The 18,862-nt window shown below is 43.2% G+C and overlaps 1 protein-coding gene across 1 annotated transcript in view; it reads right to left on the minus strand.

Annotated features, from left to right (window-relative positions):
* Nucleotides 1–18,862, minus strand: part of ccser2a (coiled-coil serine-rich protein 2a) — a 96,322-nt gene that overhangs the window by 23,364 nt on the left and 54,096 nt on the right. Inside the window, 5 exon segments of the mRNA XM_056292118.1 lie at nucleotides 4,479–4,604; nucleotides 5,786–5,851; nucleotides 8,843–8,893; nucleotides 8,895–9,027; nucleotides 17,364–17,472. Of these exon segments, the coding sequence (XP_056148093.1) occupies nucleotides 4,479–4,604; nucleotides 5,786–5,851; nucleotides 8,843–8,893; nucleotides 8,895–9,027; nucleotides 17,364–17,472 (485 nt within the window).

The following is an 18,862-nucleotide window of genomic DNA, read 5'->3' on the forward strand; positions in this document are numbered from 1 at the left end:
CACACACACACACACACACACACACACACACACACACACACACACACACACACACACACACACACACACACACACACAGCTGCCATGTCCCTCTCTATCAATCTCTGGTTATTCTATTATTTTCTACCCTGCCAATTTTCTCCTCTTTCTCTCTTTCCCTTTCTCAGTACCAATTCATTTCCTCTCATCACATCGCTCTATTTCCAAGACTACCTACAGCAATGTATTTCCTAAGAGTTCCAACAAAATCCTACGCTATAACCTGCAACAGCTCAACTGCAGCTGACTGAGTCATCCTCACACAGCACAGAGTTTGGAAAACAGAACAACTCGAAAGCTTGCCTTTAGCCTACTTTCCCCTCAATCCTCTGTTGACAGGGGGACAACGCACAATTTTACAATTGCACCAGTTAGCCGGCAGCTAATTTGCATTTGCAGTTAGGTCCCATCGAACCACGGCAAGGCATGTCAGTTGATATACAAAGACAATTCACAGTGCTTTACAGAAAGACATGAAAATAACAGCGATACAGAACCAGATAAGAAAGATCAAGTAACAAGAATTATATCAAAAGAATAAGATAAAGAATTAAAGAAAGCAATCAAAGGATCAACATAAAAATTTAGTATGAAAAATGATATAAATGTAATAATGAAACAGAGTTAAATTAATTATTTAGTGAAATGCTATGGCGAACATTAATATTTATAACCTGAATTTAAATGAGTCCACACTTGGGACAAATCTATTCTTCTCCTCATGTAGTTTTTTCCAGTTGTGAGCTGCTAAATGACTGAATGCTGCCTCGCCATGTTTGGTTCTTACCCTGGCAACTACCAGCACAGCAGCCTCAGATGAATGACCTAAGAGGTCTGCAAGGTTCATATTCTGGAAATGGGTCAGTGATGTATTTTGTCCCTGAACCATTGAAAGATTTACAAACTACAAACTAGGAAGCAGTCGACAGAATCAATTATACACTGGAACAAAGTGAAGGGCTCTGAGAACCAGAGTTATATGCTCAGACTTCTTAGTCCTCGTCAGAACTCTAGCAGCAATGTTCTATATCAGTTGCAGCTATTTGATAGCTTTTTTGGGGGGAGACCAGAAAAAAAGACCACAATAGTCTAATCTACTGGAAATAAAGGCATGGCTAAGTTTTCCCAAATCTTGTTTAGACATGCATTCTCTTATTCTTGCTGTGTTTTAAGATGGTAATTGGTCGGGCGTCCCTACAGACACAATCGGCCATGTCAGCGGGTGGGAAGCTGGATTTGGGTATGTGTCCTGGTTGCTGCACTAGTGCCTCCTCTGGTTGATCGGGGCGCCTGTTCAGGGAGGAGGGGGAATTGGGGGGAATAGTGTGATCCTCCCACGCGCTACATCCCCCTGGTGAAACTCCTCACTGTCAGGTGAAAAGAAGCAGCTGGAGTTTCCACATGTATCAGAGGAGGCATGTGGTAATCTGCAGCCCCCCCCCCCCGGATCAGAAGAGGGGGTGGAGCAGTGGCCGGGACGGCTCGGAAGAGTGGGGTAATTGGCAATGTATGAGTGGGGAGAAAAAGGGGGAACATTTTCCCACAAAAAAAAAATAGACGGTAATAAGCCATCTTTGTTACTTCCTTCATATGGCTATCAAAATGTAGTTCCCAGTCCATAATTACACCCAGATTTCTGGCTTGGCTTTTAGTTTTGACTGACAGGGATTCAAGGTGGGAAATAACTTTCAGCCTATCTTTTCTTGGGCCAAAGACAATGGTCTCAGTTTTATCTTTGCTCAGCTGCAGACAATTCTGAAACATCCAATCACTAATTTGTTCTGAGCACCAACATGGTGAATCAAAGGGCCCATAATCCCTCAGAGAGAGTGCTATGTATATCATCTGCATAGCTGTGGTAAGAAACTTTGTTCAGTCGCAGAACTTGACCTAAGGGGAGCATGTATAGGTTTGATATTACTGACCTGAGGCTTGATCATCGGGGGAACCCCGCAAGTCATTTTCTTACAATCAGATATGAAGTAATCCCTATCTTGTAAATTTAGGACAGTTCCGGAAAGCCCGACCCAGTTCTCCAGTCTGTCTAGAAATAGTACATGGTCACCAATTTCAAAAGCAGCATTAAGATCAAGCAGCATTAATACAGTTTTTGCCAGTTTTTTCTTAGAAGAACATCACTTTAAACCTTAATAAGTGCTTTTTTATGCATGCTCAATAATACAGATAAGAAAATCAAAGAAGGTTGAATCAGTTGATCTGGATACAACGTTTATTGACAGATATGTTTCATCACTCATCTAAGTGACCTCTTCAGTCTAAACTGACTGCAGGCATCCCCACCCTTACCCCACAGTACAGCTGCATAATGACCGAAACCAACGATCAGTTTCATATGCAAATAGTGTGTGGACGCTGGTAACTCTAGTCAATGGGTGACCATTAACTATAGTTACCAGCGTTCCTCCCTTTCAAGGATGTGATCCTTGATAGCTCCAAAATTAGATAATTTTGATCATTTGTCGATCTGCAAAAAGTTGCACATGCTTTTATCTATTCTCCGCTTGACTATTGTAATGCACGTTATTCTGGTATCAGCAAGGGCTCCATCCACCGGGAGGAGGGACAAAACGTTGATAGAGTTGGTAGAAAATGCCACTGCTCGGGTCATTACCAGGACAAAGAGGCATGACCATAATCACTCCTGTGCTTGCCTCCCTACACTGGCTCCCTGTTGTATTTCGAATTGATTTTAAAATGTTATTGCTCCCTTTTAAGACCTTACACGGTCTTGCTCCTACATACATTTCTGATTTATTGACCTGGTATACACCCTCTCGACCATTAAGATCTGATGATGGAGCCCTGCTGGTTATTCCCAGGTTTTGGTTGGTCACAAAGGGTGATCGGGCTTTTGCTGTTAGAGCCCCCATACTATGGAGCAGACCAAGTCTCTAGCTTCTTTTAAATCTCGTCTTAAAACTTTTCTTTTTGTGAAAGCTTTTACAAATGTTTGATATTTGTTTTCATTTATTTATACCATTTTCATTTTTATTCTTACTAATTTGGTCTTGTTCTTATTTTTGCCTTGTCTGGTTTCATTTCTTTGTAAAGCACTTTGTAAAATTGTTTTAGAAAAGTGCTATATAAATAAAGTAATTATTATTACTCCTCTGTAAATTATACTATGCATGTGTTTTTCGAAGAAACTTCGACAACATATCACCCGTAACCCATACTCCTTTCTAGGCTCCTCAGTAAGCTTACAAATCACATGGATGTATGTAGGTGTTCCTCCATGGGAATATATTTTCACTCGTCCTTTTTCACATTATTATCTTATTACTTTGGGATCAGTGTAACAACAAGAACGCAGGAGGCAGCAGGTATATCTAGAGATGCTTAACCACCTTCGACCTGTGAGGGAAAGCAGTCTCTAAGGAATAAATAACCCAGCAGCAAAAGAGCTGTATGTTTGGTGGAAAGAGAGAGGAGCAATAGGCACCCATGGGATAACCATGTATCCCCTTTTCAATTTTTTGGAACACTTGTGTCTGGTACGTGTCTAATTCCTGTTGTATGGAATCAGTGACAAACCTGCACTGATTGAAGCAACACTGTCATAGATATGCCTCAGACTACTTAGTAGTTTTGCCAGCGATGAGGACCACCAACATGGATATGAGTAGGGCCATTAAACTGACAGATATTACAGCACCTAACTCATGCATGGCACCAGTATCACATTGCATTATATTCACACTTTGGCAGATGGGTTTTATCCAAAGCAACCTACAAGAGAGTCAGCGATTAGCAGATAAATTCGAGTGTTACCGACTTGTCATTAATGAGTGGTACATTGTAAACATATTATAGCCATGCATGTCAAGATGAGGGTGTGCCTCAGCGTACCAAGAGGTGGGGATTAGGTGAACCCAAGAACAAAGTAGATTAATATTGCCACAAAACAGTGAAGACAAGCCAATTATGTCATGACAGCATGGAAATGGTAAGTGCAAGTAGAAAAGAGCTCAATAGGAAATGCCAATTGTAATGGTGTTTAAGTAAATAAGGGTGAAATAATATCAGCCAGCACCAATTCATATTCACTGCCAACTGCCACCAGAGACCATTTAAAGATTACATTAATCCTGGAGGAGGAAAGTGTTTAGGCCTTTCGTGAAGGAAGTAATCAAGTCAGTAGCTCTGACAGAGACCGGGAGTTCATTCCACTATTTTGGGGGAGGTGAGAGAAAAGTTTGGGCCTAGAACTGTCATTTTGGCACAGACAACGGATGGAAATCTGCCAAAGATAGATAATAATCATCCGACTTTACCTTTGGTGTGATTCCTAAGAGATTTTGTGCTGTGAAAGATTTTCTCTCTGTAGAAGACACATTCTGATATAATGACTCCTTAAAATCCTCAAGCCCCTACTTACATCTGCCTGGCCTCACTCAGTTCTACATAGATCGACTCACTGTTTGCTCCTGTCGATGTTGCTGCTGTTGTAACTGTTGACACTGAAGTGTGAGCTGAGCGATGGTCTTGTCTCGACTCCTCAACTCCTCTCGGAGCGTTTGCACCTCCTTCATCAGTTCCTCCAACTGGAAAGCACACACACACACCACAAACACACAGAGGTAAAAAAAAAAAAGGTCATTGGTCTAATTAAGGCTTGGGGCACACTGTACGACCCACTGGCCATCACAACTGATAATCAAGATTGGTGTGCAGGGTGGCCATAAGGGAAAAACCTACACAAATATTCTTGAAGTGAGTGAAGGGTCAAGACTTTATTTCTCTTGCCTAATGATACAGTTTTGAACATCGTGACTATTTCAATCATTTTCGACTTGGGCCTCGACAAATGTTTATGCATTCTTGTAGAGGGGTTATAATTTCCCGGGTGCATAAGGCATAAGAGCGATGACAGTGTTATCCACTCCCTGCCATCAAGATCACTATTGTGTAACTACAAACTGAGAGTTCATATTATTGCTCCAGCGCAAATGGAGTGTGGCGTGGGGGATAAATGAATCTGAGGGGGAAAAAAAAGGCGGGACAACATGCTTAATGTGTTAATGACTACCATCAGTAATCAAATTCAATAGAAAAGAGTTGTTATCACTGTTCAGCCACGTAACTGAACAGTGGTACATCATAACAATTACAGAGTGCAATGTACAATAAGGCAGACAAACTACTCCCTCTAATGCAGTAATAGTGGTTTATCACTGATACTCAAGTGTGATTAAGCTCTTGGCTATGTAAATGAAAACAAGCATCACCCAAGTGGGTGCAACGCATTGGTGGTGGTTGAAGTACGTGAGTTACCCCTTCATGTGGAGCGCTTTGGGTGTCTAGAAAAGCGCTATATAATATAAACGTAATTAATCATTTTTATTATTATATCAATTTAATTAAATTGAATTAAATTGTTGGTATGTGAAAATAATGGTGAACACCATTAGCCCTGATCATAAAATAACTTAATAAGGACTATGTCACACATCCACTGTGAAGCACAAAACCCCCCCCCCGAAAAAAAACCCAACTCCATTGCTCCTCCCAACATGTTGAACTTAAGGAAACTGCTAAAACCTGGCCCCTGCCTCATAAGGGACATGATCTGTGGCCTGGTTGAGTGAGTGATGTCCAGTCTTTTCACAATCTGATGGATCTGCTGTGTACAACAGTGTCCCCGAGCTTAGCAGAGGGTCGGAGAAGGATGCTAAAACATATGGCAAACCATATAGTAGTGGGAAACTGCAGTCAGGTTTCTTACTTGTAATGCAGTTGTATTGTCCTCACTCTTTTCAGGAATGTCTGCCGGAGAGTCTGCATCTTCAAGCTGGAAATGTGCACATACAGACATGCACGCACGCACGCACGCACGCACACACACACACAAACACACACACAAACACACTGTGAAACGGGATCAGTGAACACAACCCTGAGCAAGCGTCAAAAGCAACACAATGTTCGGCAAGGTTCGAGCAGGAGTCACTGTTTGTAAGATGTGACTTATCTTTCACATGCACCACTGAGGCTATTAAGCTGTCTGATAAAACAAAACAAAGAGGGCAGGAACTTGTTCACAGTTTTGAGATATTATCTGAATATATGTTAGCATGATTTTCCCATATTCAGAAACTGAAAAAAAACCCAAACAAACAAATAAATGAATGAACAAATAACTAATAACTGACATGAAATCTATGTAATTAACAGCTTTTTATGCTTAATGGCCTTAATTAGTTCAAGACATTCAAGATAATTTAGCTCAGAGTGCATACAGTGTTATGCTTTGTGTGTTTGCATGTGACTTTTTGTGTTTCTGTGTTTATAGTTGGAGATAGAGTTTGAATATGAATGTGCACATTTCTTCTTCCTCCTGACATCTTATCTTGTTTTACTCTCCATATTGTCCATCTTTCTTTCTGAGCAGACTTCTCCCTCTGAGAAAGACTGAACTATTAAGCGATTAACATCTCACACCCACACACACGTGTGTGCGCACGTGCTCATGTGCACTAACACACAAGGGAGCCCAGAGTTCAAGCCCTAGGTAACTTACAGAGAAAAGACATGGTCCTGGTACAGTGGATTTAAACCACAGGTAAAGGCTTCCCTGTCATCTTTTTCACCATCTCTCTGTGCCTATCCATCTCTCTATTTCTCTTATGCTCTCTATTTCTCTATGCTCTCTCTCTCTCTCTCTCTCTCTCTCTCTCTCTCTCTCTCTCTCTCTCTCTCTCTCTCTCTCTCTCTCTCTCTCTCTCTCTCTCTCTCTCTCTCTCTCTCTCTCTCTCTCTCTCTCTCTCTCTCTCTCTCTCTCTCTCTCTCTCTCTCATCTCTCTCTCTCTCTCTCTCTCCTCTCTCTCTCTCTCTCTCTCTCTCTCTCTCTCTCTCTCTCTCTCTCTCTCTCTCTCTCTCCTCTCCTCTCTCCCTCACCCCCCCCCCCCCCCCCCCCCCCCCCCCCCTCTCCTTGGTCTGTACCCTTCCAAGCTACAATAACCCAAAAAATAAGTCAATTTTTCCATATCCAAACCGCTTATCCTACTCAGGGTCACGGGGATACTGGAGCTTAGCCCAGCAGTCACTGGGTGGCAGCGGGGAGACACCCTGTACAGGCCGCCAGTCCATCACAGGGCCAGCACACACACACACACACACACACACACACACACACACACACACACACACACATTCACACCTAGGGACAATTTAGTACGGCCGATTCACCTGCCCTATGTGTCTTTGGACTGTGGGAGGAACTGGAGCACCCAGAGGAAACCCACGCAGACACGGGGAGAACATGCAAACTAAACACAGAGGATCACCTGGGATGACCCCCAAGGCTGGACTACCCCAGGGCTCAAACCAGGACCTTCTTGCTGTGAGGCGACTGTGCTAACCACTGCGCCACCCCCAAAAATAAGTCCTTTCCTCAAAATAAATAATTAAATGTTTATTTGCTAGTTCATTTACCATTACTGAAAAATAAAAACAAAAACCTAAACCAAGCTCCTCTGAGTTTTGATATTTGTGATCAAAATTATACACAATCTGCATGCAATGCAGCCACTATGCATAAACAAGTAATGTGAGGGGATGGAGAAGGCGAGTGGGAAAAAATAATGCAGATGTGTACATTTAAATAAAGCCACAGCAGATGCAAGCATTTTCAGTTGGAGACAAATGGAAAAACAGTCTCGCAAAATCCAATTTTCAGAGCCAGATCCTAAAAGTTATATCGAGATGATGAGTGTGACTGCAGCCCGCGAGGAACACTTGATTTGAAGGGGTGTGCATAAGACTGACATGACACCATGATAACCATGATATGACACCTGTCATGAACATAGTTTTATGAATGTTTATGACTGTTGTCATTAAGTGTCATGTGGTCAATTATGTAATTTTTAATGCAAAGCTGCCATTGTTTGAGATGTCTGTTTTTGAGCTACAGACACGCGAAATATATCAAATCAAGCGGCTCGGCCCCACTCGGGTTGCCACAACAAAGACGTCTCAAACATACGAATGACGCTTAATGACAACAGTCAAGCATTCATAAAGATTCCTTCATGTTCATGACAGGTGTCATGTCAGTCTTGCGCACCCCTTCAAATAAAGGGAGATCTTTTTTTTTCTTAATATATATTAAGTCTGTTATTCCTCGATTTGATCAGTTACGTGTTCTTGTTCTACTTTTGTCAGTTCAGTTTGTCAGATTTTTTTTTTTTTGGATAAAGGTTCATGCTTGAAAAAACAGCTGGATACCAGGTACGTCACTGCTGTCTTTGGAGAACAGATTACAACAGGTAGCCAGAGCAGGATCTCTCTGATGGGGCAAATTACAATAAATCCAGATAGCTTGTAACAACGCCACAGCAGCAGTTGTTGCACCCAGCAGCAAACCTGATCAGACATGTTTAGTTTGTTTACTAAAGGCCCAAAGCTTGGGCAGATGTGGTGTGTTTTGCATATGATTTGTATGTAAAACAGATTCAAGGGGTTAAGTGACTGGATCAGAGGGATGACAAAAGGAGAATCAGTTTGTCATGAGCACGCTGTGTGCATGTGTGCTTGTAAGTGTGTGTGTGTGTGTGTGTGTGTGTGTGTGTGTGTGTGTGTGTGTGTGTGTGTGTGTGTGCATGTGCACACCACACCTGAGCATGTGAACGTTTGTGCTAAAAGTTGGTATGTGCATGAATGTTTGTGACCATGTGTGGGTGTCGGTCCATGCATACTGGGCACTGAAAATACAAGGAGAAATACATGGAGACATGTATTTCTGCTCGATCTACGTTGTGTGTATACATGTGTTTCTGACCTGCAGCAACGTCTTGAGCCTATGCAGCTGGTTCTTCAGAGAGCTACAGTCCCTGAGCCAGGTGTTTGAGTGTGAGCTCATCCAGGTCCCCCACGAGACCATCCTGCCTCCCGAAAGAGGTGAGGGTGTGGGGAGAGATCCTTAAGGAGCCCCCGAGACCATCATAGTGCTGGAAGACTGGAGCCCTGACAGAGACACACATACAGACAAATAGATGAAGTGATGCAGAAAGTGATTTAATTATCTTTACTTTCGACTTGGTAAAATGGTATTTCACAGTCTAAGACTTTGTTGGAATATTAACAAGTGGCCCCTGTCCTACTTAGGTATGTTATCACCCAGAGGTCTTCCACAAATCAGATTACTCTGGGAACAACAAGAGGTATCACTCTATCATCCCACTTAGAAAATGAGCATTTGCTTGATCTGCATTCTCAATCTTGTAGATCCTTACAGGAATGGAGATATTGACAACATTAATAGAGACCAGACATTTTCAAATTGGTGGACATCTCAGCTCATCAATAACCAAATATGCCAGCACTCAAGTGGCAAAACAATCCCTGCCCCAATCTTGTAAAAACTGTCATTAGTTTCTCAACTTCTCTGTTTAGGCATTTACTGATCTTCCATACATTAACTGTTTGTATGTAAGTCTTAACAATGCAGTCAGTGTCTTGATTTTGTTCAGTTTCCGGGGCTTTCTTCACAATTGGATTGTGTGCTTGTTTGTATCTACTACGGTGTAAAAGACTGTGATTTCTTTATCATACACTACATCATGACTTCAGCTTCCCTGAAATACTGTTGCTGTAGCTCGGGGTTAAATTGGATAGACCAAGGCCACAGATAAATAACTGAATTATTATCTATGACCACAGACAGCCATGGAGACACATGTGGACCCTGACTCTGAAAGTGATCCAAAGCCACCAGATGACATCTTTCCGTTTGTGGTCAAGATGTTTCAATGGGCCACATCCAGAGAACTGGGCAGTCGATGAAGTCATTGCTGTAGTGTAATGTGATACTAATCCTCAGAAAATCCTGAAAACTGATAACCACATACAACATCCATTATTCAGCTGATAATTTATATTGGTGCGCATCGATAGAAAACAGCGATACCTTCAAGTAACAGCCATTTAAAAAAAATATCAAAAACATGGTTTGACCCATGAATGAGATCTGAATGTTGACAGGAAAATGCCAGTTTATGTTTGAGCTACATTGTCATCGTCCAGTGAGATGGCAACAGTAAGCATTGCTACATAGCAGTCCGGTGGTAAAATGACACGATCGCAGATGTTCTCATCATAAAATAAGAGTAAAACTGGTTCGCTCATTTTTTCAGTTTACCTAGCAAGTAGACTGATGTTTGTGATCCTTCTCCTCTATATAAATATCTACTTTGTACCATTTGTAATTGTGGAAAGGCAAGTTTTATTTGGTTTGGAGGCAGGAGAGAATCACGAGAGGCCCGTCTTCTCAACAAAAGCACACCTCCACCTGATTAACCCTAAGGTTATGTCAAATTCCCCACCCACCTATCTTTACTGCACAAATATCTTGTTACCCAACTAAATATGAGATTTCTCCCTGCTTTCATTATAATTGATAAACAGCAGAAAACGATGGCAAATTCAAAGCTAAATGAGGTCTACCAAGTATAGAATAAAAACCATTTGGATGAATACTGTTTTAAACTGAGATGAATATAATTTAAACAGTATTTTTCACATATTACTGTATTTAATATATTACTGTAGATGGTATGCCAATTTTGGGGTACATCTGACCAGCTAACAGTAACTCTGTTACCAATTTGCTAAAAAAAAAAATTTTTTTTTAAAATTGGCACTCCCCTACCCACCCTGCAGGACTTGCAGTCTATTTGAACTCCTACCCTCTGACAAGTGTTACAGAGCAATGGGCATCAAAACCACCAGACACAGAGACAGTTTTTTCCCACAGTTCATCTCTTTCATGAACACTTAACAGCATGGTGCAAGAATAAACACTTACTATGTAAATATAACACTTTGTAAATAGCCCCCTCTGGTCAAGATGTCTCACCTACATATCTATGATGTGCACTACCTCTTCTTAAATCAGATGTGCAATACAAATGTACAATTGTAAATACACATACAACTGCTATATACTGGACACAATTTATTATTATTGTTATAATTATAAGTATATAATAAAAAAAACATATAGTATATATTTTAGTATAATATAATATTAGCATATAATATATAAGCATAATAAGTTATAAAGTTACAATATGGTTATAATATAAACTGGCACCGTGGACAGTAGCCTCAGTTCTGCACTCTCTTGTACTTTTTCTGTTTTTGTTTATTTTAGTTTCCAGCGCCCACTCACTGATCACATCCCGAAGAGAAAACTTTTAAGCCTCCAACTGTCCACTGGACAAACTGAACAGACTTTTTTACTGACTTTAATGGAACACTTCAACGAAAGTCTTGCTGAGATCTTGACCGGTGCAGCAGCCCTGTGGGGACTCTGATGAAGACACTGAAGGGGTAATCAAGCCGGAGCACTCGTTAAACTGTGACAGCAGGGATTTAGAACCATACTCCCATCAATGCACCTGGCGCATGTCTGCTCTCTGGCCAACAAGATGGATGATTTCCTATTCATAAATGGAAAAAACTCGGACTTTTTTTAAGCCTGGCTTAGTGAGCATATCATGGACAGTACACATCATCTGCCGCAGTTCCAACTCCTCCGGGCGGACCACGATATGGAGCTATTGGGGGAAAAAACGGGGTGGAGGCATATGCTTCTACATAAATGGAGGTTGGTGTACGGATGCCAGTGTTAAAGAAATTATGCAGCCCTCAGAGACCTTGTTCGTTGACTGAAAACCACTCTATTCACCACGGGAATTTTCATCATTTATTCTGGTCGGTGTCCATATCCCACCCCAGGCCTGTGTTAAAGAGGCGTTAAAACACTTGGCTGATCAAATTACAAACATACAGCACAAATATCCAGACTCCCTTCTCATTATCCTTGGAGATTTTAACAGAGCAAACCTCAGCCACGAACTGCCAAAATACAGACAGCATGTTAAATGTCCCACCAGGGACAAAAACACACTGGATCATTGCTACTCAGTATTAAAGGACGCCTATCGCTTTGCCCCCCGTGCAGCCCTGGGCCTCTCTGATCACTGTCTGATTCATCTTATCCCAACCTACAGGCAGAAACTAAAATCTGCGAAGCCTGTGGTTAAAACTGCGAGGAAATGGACCAATGAGTCAAAACTGGAGCTCCAGGCCTGCCATGACTGCACTGATTAGAGTGATTTTGAGGCTGCATCTACAGACCTGGATGAACCTACTGACACTGTGACATCTCACATCAGCTTTTGTGAGGGCATGTGTGTGCCCACCAAAACTTTCTGCACCTTCAATAACAATAAACCCTGGCTCACAACTAAAGTCAAGCAGCTTTGTCAGGCCAAAGAGGAAGCCTACAGGAGTGGAGATAGGACCCTGTACAACCAAGCCAGAAATACACATACAAAGGAGATCAGAGTGGCAAAAAGGTGCTACTCTGAAAAGAAGAAAAAACAGGTTCTCTGCCAAAGGCCCAGCATCAGTCTGGAGAGGTTTGAAAGACATTACCAACTACAGGAGACCATCCCCCCACACTGCAGGGAACCATCAACTGGCTGATGATCTAAATGGGTTTTACTGCAGGTTTGATAAGCAAACTTTCCCACCCCTCACCCTCTCCTGCCACAACACACAACAAACTGCATCCCCCGCCAGCCCCTCTTCCCTAACCACTCCCCATGTGTGCCAGCTCTTCCAGGGGCAGAAGACCAGGAAGACACTGGGCCCAGATGGCGTGTCACCCTCCTGTCTGAAAGTCTGTGCTGATCAGCTGGCCCCCATTTTCACACTGATCTACAACAGATCACTGGCGCTGTGTGAAGTCCCCTCATGCTTCAAGAGCTCCACTATCATCCAAGTCCCCAAGAAACCCCGTATCACAGGATTAAATGACTACAGGCCTGTTGCCCAAAAAACGTCTGTGCTCATGAAATCCTTCAAGAGACTGGTGTTGGCCCACCTGAAGGCAATCACAGGCCCCCTGCTTGACCCCCTGCAGTTTGCCTACCAAGCAAACAGGTCAGTGGATGATGCAGTCAACATGGGATTGCACTACATCTTCCAACACCTCAACTCCCCAGGGACACATGCAAGGGTCCTGTTTGTGGACTTCAGCTCAGCATTCAACACCATCGTCCCAGATATCCTTCACTCCAAACTCACCCAGCTTAGTGATACCAGCCCCCATCTGCCAGTGGATTAAAAACTTCCTAATAAGGCGTCCGGGCGGCGTGGCAGTCTATTCCGTTATTCCATTGCCTACCAACATGGGGATCGCCAGTTAGAATCCCCATGTTACCTCCGGCTTGGTCGGGCGTCCCTACAGACACAATTGGCCATGTCTGCGGGTGGGAAGCTGGATGTGGGTATGTTTCCTGGTCACTGCAGTAGCACCTCCTCTGGTCAGTCTGGGTGCTTGCTTGGGGGGAGGGGTAACTGGGGGAAATAACATGATCCTCCCACGCATTATGTCCCCCTGGCGAAACTCCTCACTGTCAGATGAAAAGAAGTGGCTGGCGACTCTACATGTATCAGAGGAGGCATGTAGTAATCTGCAGCCCACCCCGGATCGGCAGAGGGGGTGGAGCAGCGACCGGGACGGCTCAGAAAATAGGGTAATTGGCCAAGTACAATTGGGGGGGGGGGGTAAAAAAAAAACAACTTCCTGATAGACAGGAGGCAGCTGGTGAGGCTGGGGAAAATCACATCCAGCACCCAGACATTCAACACTGGCGCCCCCCAGGAATGTGGGCTCTCCCCTCTACACATATGACTGCACCTCTGGGGACCCATCTGTTAAACTCCTGAAGTTTGCGGGCAACACAACCATCATTGGCCTTATCTGGGATGGTGACGAGTCTGCATACAGACGGGAGGCTGTTCAGTTGGCCCTGTGGTGCGGCCATAACAACCTGGAGCTGAACTCTCGAGATGACAGTGGACTTCAGGAGGAGCCCCCCCAACACTGCCCCCCCCTCACCATACTCAATAGCATGGTGTCTGTGGTGAAAACCTACAGATTTCTGGGCTCCACAATCTCCCAGGACCTAAGGTGGGCATCCAACATAGACACAATCATCAAAAAGGCCCAGCAGAGGATGTACGTTCTCCACCAGCCCAAGAAATTCAACCTGCCTCAGGAACTGGTGGTTCAGTTCTACACTGCAATAATCCAGTCTGTCCTCTGCACATCCATCACTGTCTGGTTTAGATCGGCCACCAAACAGGACAGGGACAGACTACAACGGACAGTTAAGTCTGTAGGGAAAATCATTGGTGCCAACCTGCCCTCCAGTCAGGACTTATACATCTCCAAGGTCAGGAAATGGGCAGGCAACATCACTGTATACCCATCACACCCTGGTCACAACCTGCTCCAACTCCTCCCCTCTAGTAGGCACTACAGAGCACTGTACCCCAAAACAACCAGATATAAAAACAGTTTCTTTCCGCGGGCTGTCATTCAAATGAACGCCTAACATTGCCAAATAAATCCAACCATTTTGTATATACTGTACTGTACTGTACATTGTATGTATACTGGTATGCTCTGTCATGTCCATCTACCTCAGGCATGTATGTAAGTAACCTGCTAACATTTATTTCAGCATCTCTGATATATTCTCTGCACCGTTGCACTTTATCACCTCTTCTTTCACCTGCATAAGTCAATCCTTTTGTATTTATCTGAAGACTTGTGTTCCAGTGTTATTATTCTATGTTAAGTACACTGAGAGAGCCACGAAACCGGAGTCAATTTCCATGTATGTGCCAACTTACATGGTCAATAAATGTGATTCTGATATCAGTATATAATGTTATAGATAAGCATAAGTTATTCATTATTCAGCCATAAAAACGCTCTGTATAGTTGTGACATAGCTTTTGTGCACATACTTATCCTCCAGTATTCTATTTATTATTCCATTTATTTCTTTTGTGTTTCTTTCTTTTTTTGTGAGTAATATATGCAAGTACTAGAAACTGCTGGTGTACAATTTCTCATATGCATAAGCACACTTAGTCAATAAAGTTGATTCTGATTCTGAAACAGAAGGATTAACCTGTGTGTCTTTGTATTGTTATATACTTTTAAGCAGGTGGAGCGAGAAGCCTGGGGATACTATGACCCACGCCTGTGTGTGGGCACACGCAGGACGATTATTTCCACCCAGGAAATCTTCGGACTGCCCTGAAAGGGGAACACTTGGTGTTAAATTTGCCAAGGCGTTCGATAAACTGTTTTGGTGTAATAAATCAAACAAGGTATACAATAAAGCTCCTTCACAAGGGTGTCCTTTTCAATTGAGCACCTCAACCTGTCGTCTTCAGTGAACAAAACATTTACACTGCAAAGGGGTCAAAAGCCACCGATTCACCATCAATGTGGTTTCTGCGCAGATAATCCAAGAGTCCCTTGTCAAGGCAGAAGATTCACGTTGTTGCTGCAGAAAACAAAACAAACCTGCAGGTCCTCTGCGGCTTTTTTCTCTACTGGGCTCTGATTTGGTGGGTGGGATGGCTGGGGGTGGGGAGAGCATATTCCCGGGTGCATGTCACTTCTAAAAACATCCATCTATCTACACATACACCTTCAGAGCTCTCTAAAACCAAGAGACAAGTTATAAAAACAAAAAATATCCGTTTCAAACAATAAAAAATATTACATCAATAAAAAATATTAACATAAATAGCCTTGACACCTTCCCGCAAAACTGCCGGAGCGTCTATATTGCCACAGTCACTCTGCTTTTACGAGGAAACATCTGTGAAACTTTAAATTTGTTCTCTCTTCAGCAATCAGATTGAGAAGTGTTACCTGTTATACTTTCATTTGGGAGTGTTTGGTCAATTTCATACCTGCCGTGTTTGGTTCAGCTGAGTGGAACTCCGTATGGGTCGACTCCTCATTGCAGCTTGTTTGAGCGAGTGAGAATACCTGCACCCTGGTCTGCACTAAAGAGGTGGTCTCGGAGGAAAAAGGAGTGCTTTCTTTCATGTGAGAAGGCCTTTTAGACAGATCTGTACATTATAGGTTGCCGATGCTCATTTCCACTTATATGTTAATTTATTGTACTTTTTTTTTTTACCCCCTCTTTCTTCCCAATTGTATCCGGCCAATTACCCCACTCTTCCGAGCCGTCCCAAACTCTGCTCCACCCCCTCTGCCGATCTGGGAGGGCTGCAGACTACCACGTCTCCTCCGATTCATGTGGAGTCGCCAGCCGCTTCTTTTCACCTGACAGTGAAGAGTTTCACCAGGGGGCCATACTTCCCCCTCCCCCCCTAACAGGCACCCCCAACTGACCAGAGGAGGCACAAGTGCATTGACCAGGACACATACTCAAATCCGACTTCCCTCCCGCAGATACGGCCAATTGTGTCTGTAGGGACGCCCGACCAAGCCACAGGTAACACCGGGATTCAACCGGCAATCCCTGTGTTGGCAGGCAACGGAATAGACCACCACGCCACCCAGAAGCTCGTATTTATTGTACTTTTAATTGAGCATAGGTAGGCTTAGTGAGTAGTCTACTGCCAGGAACAGTAGCCATATTCCCATCAAATCATTGAGCAAATTTTCAGCGGACTTTTGAAAAGAAAAAAAGAAAAAAGAATAAATGTAAATCAGTTGCATTCATACTGGTTGCCGGTTTTAAGTAATTAAATAATCACCCCCTGCAGGGGACTATGTCCTTCATAAGGACTGACAAGTCTTATTTATTTGTTTACTGGGGAAATTTGAGGGGGATCTCCCTGGTGCTCTGTCACATAATCTCTACTGACATGTCACTCTTCCTTGATGATAAGAAAAACTGACTGACATTTAGGTGGTAATTTTTGGATATTTTACAGTTCTCTTCAGCATTACTTTTTAGCTTCAAAACTCATAAAAACATTTCTCAACTGCTCAGTTCTCAGACTGAGGGAGTGCATACTCTTCCTTGTAATACCCTGAAAAGGTCATTATATTGTTTTTACGGTGGTTGCCATTTGTCTTCATAATTTCAATAAGTATATCACTGGAGGCCATAAACTGCCATAAATGCAAAGACAACACTCATGATTCTCAGACAGATTTTTGTTGCTGTGTTTTGCTTTTGTTTCATTTCCCTTTACACATTAAATTCCTGACCGTAATGTAACAGCACTCAATTCTATTTATCCATCCATCCATCCATTCTCCAAACCGCTTATCCTTACCCAGGGTCACGGGGATGCTGGAGCCTATCCCAGCAGTCATTGGGCGGAAGGCGGGGAGACATCCTGGACAGGCCGCCAGGCCATTACAGGTCACTTCTATTTATGACACCTGAAAAGATATCCAATACACTGAGCACTGTGTACTGCGCTGAGGGCTGACTAACCTGTTGTCATTGTGGAAGTGGCCCCCATTTAAGCGGTGCTGCTTTCGCCGCCAGTTGGCTTGCCGGCCAGCCTTCTCGGAGCGTTCGGCGTGGGCCATCCCGTCACAGTCTATACAGAGAGAGGTCACGGCAAAGGTTAACATGGGTACCGTCAGGAGAGTTTGCACTGGCACCATTCGAAAGAGACAAGACAGTGGAGGGTTGAGGGGATGAGGGGATGTTGTAAGGGAGCGACAAAAGGGGAAACACGAGAGTATTCTGGAAGCTGAATGTAAATGGATGTTTGTGCCAAAAACACAAGACACACACACACACACACACACACACACACACACACACACACACACACACACACACACACACACACACACACACACAACACCATGTTTAGAGCTATAGTTACCTCCTGAGCTATAATGGCTGCACATAATGACAATTATTTCTTTGGAATCTTATCTTTTTTAAATGTGAGTAGGAGACACTTTGTATGTGAGGCTGAGCTTTACTATCTGGGGTGACGGAGCCTGTCAAATCAACCTCCTGTGTGTCTCTATGCCACGTGTTTCTCTCTGTGACTGTCTCTTTTGACACACACACACAAAAAATGTACAGCTGTGGCGTTAGGTCAGTTTCCTATTCTGCGTGGTGATCAATAATGCTGTGCATATTTTATTTTGCTTTACATTTTCATATAAAATGTAATATTTATTCTTCCTTTCTCCATACTATGTACACAAAAATCATGATTAGATTCATCTCACCATATCTCTCTCTGAACGCCCCCCCCCGCCCAGTCAAACACACACACACACACACACACACACCGACAGGCTATTCAATTTTCAAGGTGGAGAAAGGGACAGCGGTATTTGGCAATACTCAACGCCATACAGCTGTGAAATGAACCATGACCGCAACAAAATTGACAACTAACAGAGCACGACCCCCAGGAAATCAAAAGGACCCTTGACTTTCAATATGCCAGTCATGGTCTTTCTCCTTTTAATAGTAGAGGATGGAGAAAGCGAAGAGCGAGAGAGAGAAAGACAGAAAGAATGGAGAGAGAGTGTAGCAGGATGCCAAAAAGCCAGTCCAAGGTATTCGGTGTTGACGGCAAAACGAATACCTTACCCTGTGGGTCGCCACATTGCACAGGAAAAAAATACACCACTAGATTCCAAGAGCTCTCCAAACGCTCCTTAAAAATGCTTTCTTCTCCTCGAAACCTCCTCTCAAAGTCAAACAAAAAGAAAATTAAAACCAAAAACAAGGTTGCAGGAATAAAAAGTTAAGATAAACTCAGAAAAAGTCACAGAGAGAAACTGACTTTTCCCATAGTCATGTTGTGAGCAGTTAAAGCTCGAGAAAGAGACAGCCCAACTCTTTGCCTTCCTGGCGATGGTTTTGTTGACAGCCTGTTTTTCTGGGAACTCCCTGTGAACTGGAGACGGAGAGGGAGGACTCCAGTGGTGGCGCTGGTGTTGGAGAGAGACTGAGGG

Source organism: Lampris incognitus, chromosome 13 (genome assembly GCF_029633865.1).
Source record: "Lampris incognitus isolate fLamInc1 chromosome 13, fLamInc1.hap2, whole genome shotgun sequence".
NCBI lineage: Eukaryota > Metazoa > Chordata > Actinopteri > Lampriformes > Lampridae > Lampris > Lampris incognitus.